Here is a 4312-nt window from a genome sequence, read left to right on the forward strand (position 1 = left end):
CCACCGATAGTCTACGCAGGCAGAAATATATATATTGGACATTCAGGCCTTTTGACATAAGAAACAGCTGTGTATGTCTCCCCAGGGGTAACCAAATTTAAGTCCAGCATGTGGAGGTAAGATATGATCTCCAGCACCAAATAACCAATCTGAACAAGCAATGCAATGAACTTTCTGCAAAATCAAACACATCAGATAATATTTTTACTCAAATATCACCACCATATACCCTTCAAGATAAAACAAGTCACCAATCAAGGACAAAGAAATCTGTATAGACTTTAGCCACACCTATTCCCACAAAATCAAAGACCTCATATAATGCGCAGAGCCAAACACAGAACAGATCATGGAACGCGGGCGATACATCCAAAGAGATGTCCATTCAACTATACAAGTTTTTGAGCTCTAAAAATCTGTTTAGGGTTTCAAGAATACTATGTGAGTGTATGCATGTGGGGTTCATTGACACCCTGCCAACATTGTGCGGCTATGTACAAAACTGTCCAGTCAATCGTAGAGGGTAATTCTCACCAAAAAAAATGAACAATATTCTTCTGCAATGTGAGGCAAGCCGCAAGATAAGCAGTGCTAAAAACTCTTACGAGACTATGAATTAAAGGCCATCACGTCCAGGCCAGCGCATTGCACCAGTAGGCACTTGTCGTCCTCTGCTTAAGCTAGCGAACCGAGAATCCAATGTCTGCAAGTTTCGTTGTGAGCCACTGCTCTCCATCTTATGAACCATGAAAAAACGGGATGAATTAGACATTAATTGCATCATTAGAAAAGCAAGTCCTTTGGACATATACAGAAAATTGATACCTTTTCAGAACGGGAACTCAACCTAGCAGCAACTCCACCCTTTCTTGCTCCAGACAAAAGCCTTCTGAACAAAAACAAGGCCGCAAAAATTTTATCCAAAGTGCAACAAACTTCATGTCAAAATCAAGTAAGAGCCTCAACCCGTGCTACTTTACCATGAACCTCACATCCAGCAACATTAAACATCTAATGAGTTAAAGCACAACAAATGATATTCACCTTCTTAGGTCATGGGGAACAAGCACTTTGATGTTCGGGGTAGTTTCTCCAGATGCACGAGTATTTTTGTTTGACCGCTTCCTAAAAGAAGTGTTCCAGCAGATTAATGGTTGATGCTTCCACTACAAAGCTTCCTATCTCAAGCTTGTGAGAAGACAATACCGGTTCCTTTTCTTCATTTTTGCCCTATCATTCCTATATGCAGCCTTCTGTGCTGTGTTCCTTGGTGCAAGAATGTTAAACTCTCTGCCGACACGTCTTGATTTGGCAATTCTTCCCTGCTCAGGATTTAGTCTTAAGAACAAAATCTGTTCGCACTGCTATTGTACTTGAGCACAGATCAAAGAGATCATTCAACCTGTTGGACTGCTGAAGGGCGAGTTGCTACAGAATCTTGGCATGTATTTTTCCTCTTCAGTTTTCTGGTACTCTTTCTCTTCTGGGTGGACAGCAAAGCCTGCTGAAAAATTCATAATCCCATAAAATATGACTAGCATGGCAAAATGACCCAGCTGAAGGTTTACCTTGCGCTGCATCTTCTTTTGCATCTTGATGATGTCATCTGCAAAGCAATGAGCAAAAATTTAAAGTTCCAACAAGACCCCTAATTGAGAACGTTTAGACGCGATCACAGACAAACAAAGCTTATTCCTCTTAAACAAGAAAACTAATCTCCCTCAGAACCCTGCCGACAAATAGCTAGAACTACCATTTGACAGATGAACAATAAACATCTCACTCTTTGTCTACACTGCCACTTTTCCTACATGCTCAAAGAAGTAAAGCTTGTTCTAGAGGCCACATTCATGGGGCAGATCTGCAACGACGTGACTGAAGGGAGCCGTAAAAGAAGAGACTCTCTGCAGAAAACTACCATGAAAATAAATTTACTTTCTTCTGCTCTCCACAAACTAGTCAGACAAACAGCTTAGAATGACAAGAAAAGTCCCACCGGTTTCTCCCTTACACTCGAAACCCTAGCTATAGATAGAGGAAAAGGCGAAGAGAATCGCAGAAATTACCCAGAGACATGTCGACCTTGCGTTCAAGACGCTCAATCTCCGAAGCAGCGGACGTCGTCTCCATGTCACAGCACAGAAAAACTTGGAAGTGCAGAAAACTAGACGGCGGTTTTTACTCTTACTGTGCTCGCATAGAGATGGAGACGGTTCTCTTTCGTTACGAGTTCAATCAAGGCTGCGTCGGTAACGCTAGTCTTGTAAAAAACTTAGCCACTTTTGTGGCTTAAAATATTTCAATACTATGTTAGTTATGTAAATAGAAAATGTGTTCAAGGAGTTATGATCAACACTCAATATGAGTTGATAAAAAATAGTACATATTTAAATGACGGTTTAAAGATGTCTTTTCATAGTCATCTTTTACAATTAATTTGTGCGGATGAAAAAAAAATATATTCTATTTTGAAAGTAAATCAAATCATTGTTACGCAAGCCCAAATTCTTTGAAAAGTCTCTCAATATGTATGTGATAGATGCACCAAGATTTTTTAATCCATATACAAAGACTGCCGATATTTTTTACTTCTCCAAGATAAATAGTGAAGTGTAAATTTACGTATAATTTGCTAATTTAAAAAAAGTAAAAATTTTATTTTTAATATTTTCATGTAAATTGTGTACTTAGAAATCTTTCTTATACCTTGAACCCATAATTAAGAAGTTTCATGAAATTTTGATGTCATATACGAAAGTTATGTTTCATTCACTAGAATCATGATGTGAGCCATTTATGTGGCTTCAGCCAATTCTGCGGCTCATTACAAGTCTAGTGTTAAAAACTCTCTCTCTCTCTCTCTCTCTCTCTTCCAAACTTAATTATCTTTTCCTTGGTACCTCTCGGGTTCAAAGAGTCGTTGGATTGAGGCAATGGTCAAAAAACTAGTCTTTTTTTTTTCTTTTAAAGCCGTTGGAAGCTTCGCTCCGACTAGTTATAATGGATTGCACCCACTCACCCACATGTTTAGGGGTTGAACGATAGTGGGTGCGCTTAGAGCCCCTCGTCTTTACTTGGTTGGCCTTGTCGTCATAGTAGTCAATATGTGAATTGGTGTAAATGTGTAAATAATAGTTATAGTAGTTAATTTGTAAATAGGATACTGTGGGTAAATTGCTTGATAAGTTTTTGTAAACGAAAAAGACAAATCAAAGAAAACATAGAAGATTTTGTGAATAATATTTATGAAATCAAGTATTGTTCACAATATTTGATACTTGGTTGGCCTTGTCGTCATAGTAGTTAATGCGTGAATTGGTATAAATGTGTAGCTAATAGTTATAGTAATTAATTTGTAAATAGGATACTATGGATAAATTGTTTGATAAGTTGTTTTCTAAATGAAAAAGATAATTCAAAGAAAACATAAAAGATTTTTTGAAAAATATTTATGAAATCAAAACCTCATTTTTTTTAAAAAGCATGCATGCAATCTCTCCATCAAGACAAAGCACTAACTTTATGAGTAATGTCTACACTTGAAGTTTGTATTGCAAAACATCTTGCTTGTGTAGTGCATGGTCTACATGAGTGCCATATGGAAGTATGGTGAGGGGTCGGCACAGTGTCTCTCCAAAATTTATAAGAAATGGAAGTCGTGCCCTACCTCGGTAGTCCATTTCATACTACATAGTCATATTTATGTGAGCAAGGCTCCTACTGGCTATCTCCTATTTTTATTCATTTCTTTTCGAGATTCCTCTGGATTCCCTCCCAACCCAACTTCTTGCCACTGTGGAGGCTTCCACCTACACCTTTAGTCAATTGAAAGGACCGTATTCGAACCCTCTACCAGCGGCCCAATGTTCTAAGAGGACCCCCCTAACCAAGGAAGCGGGGATGCTGAGTTGACTTATTCAGCTAACCTATGCTAAAAAAAACTCTTCAGTCCGTACTCGTCTCCTGTGCACGTGCCCACCAACCTCAGTTCGTGCCCGTCTCCTGCGCGCTTGCCCACCGCCCTCAGCCCGTGCTCGTCTCCTACATGGCCACCTGCTGCCTACTTGTGTGCACATCCTCTCCTCTCTCACTGCCGCGTTGCCCAATTCCCTGGCAGCGTATCGTGTTCGATTCTATCTAATTTATGAATTTATGTGATTGGGTACCCCATACTCATGGTGTTCGAGAACAAGTTACGAACTTGAATTCCTCTTTGATTGTTTTGTATTCGAGTTTATGGCATGGACATGTGAATTTCTCTGTTGTAATTTCGTATTCTAGTCCTTGCCACAACCAGATCGAGCATATCCTA

At 39.2% G+C, this 4312-nt stretch overlaps 1 protein-coding gene across 5 annotated transcripts; it reads right to left on the minus strand.

Annotated features, from left to right (window-relative positions):
- Positions 1 to 294: 294 nt before the first annotated feature.
- Positions 295 to 2257, minus strand: LOC147429676 (uncharacterized). Of its 5 annotated transcripts, none has more exons than XM_086495926.1 (7): positions 2067 to 2257; positions 1569 to 1606; positions 1403 to 1504; positions 1207 to 1322; positions 1045 to 1125; positions 826 to 886; positions 295 to 736 (listed from the first exon to the last, which is right to left on the minus strand). In XM_086495926.1, the coding sequence occupies exons 1-7, from the start codon at positions 2128 to 2130 to the stop codon at positions 617 to 619; spliced, it is 582 nt and encodes a 193-aa protein (XP_086352052.1). In that variant the 5' UTR covers positions 2131 to 2257; the 3' UTR covers positions 295 to 616. The 5 variants fall into 5 exon arrangements, with proteins under 5 accessions (XP_086352052.1, XP_086352054.1, XP_086352053.1 ...); XM_086495928.1 differs by having other exon boundaries at positions 826 to 889; positions 1403 to 1480; positions 2067 to 2252; XM_086495927.1 differs by having other exon boundaries at positions 826 to 889; positions 1403 to 1483; positions 2067 to 2252.
- Positions 2258 to 4312: the final 2055 nt, after the last annotated feature.

This window comes from Adiantum capillus-veneris, chromosome 22 (genome assembly GCF_014529385.1).
Source record: "Adiantum capillus-veneris isolate H3 chromosome 22, ASM1452938v2, whole genome shotgun sequence".
NCBI classification, from domain to species: Eukaryota; Viridiplantae; Streptophyta; class Polypodiopsida; order Polypodiales; family Pteridaceae; genus Adiantum; species Adiantum capillus-veneris.

Excerpts from the sequence above, each read along its gene's own strand:
- LOC147429676 (XM_086495924.1), bottom strand. The coding sequence starts at position 2,130 with ATGGAGACGACGTCCGCTGCTTCGGAGATTGAGCGTCTTGAACGCAAG. Across the intron at positions 1,505-1,568 it reads AAAAGAAGATGCAGCGCAAG|CAGGCTTTGCTGTCCACCCA; the intron begins GTAAACCTTCAG and ends TGAATTTTTCAG. Across the intron at positions 890-1,044 it reads GTTCCCCATGACCTAAGAAG|AAGGCTTTTGTCTGGAGCAA; the intron begins GTGAATATCATT and ends GTTTTTGTTCAG.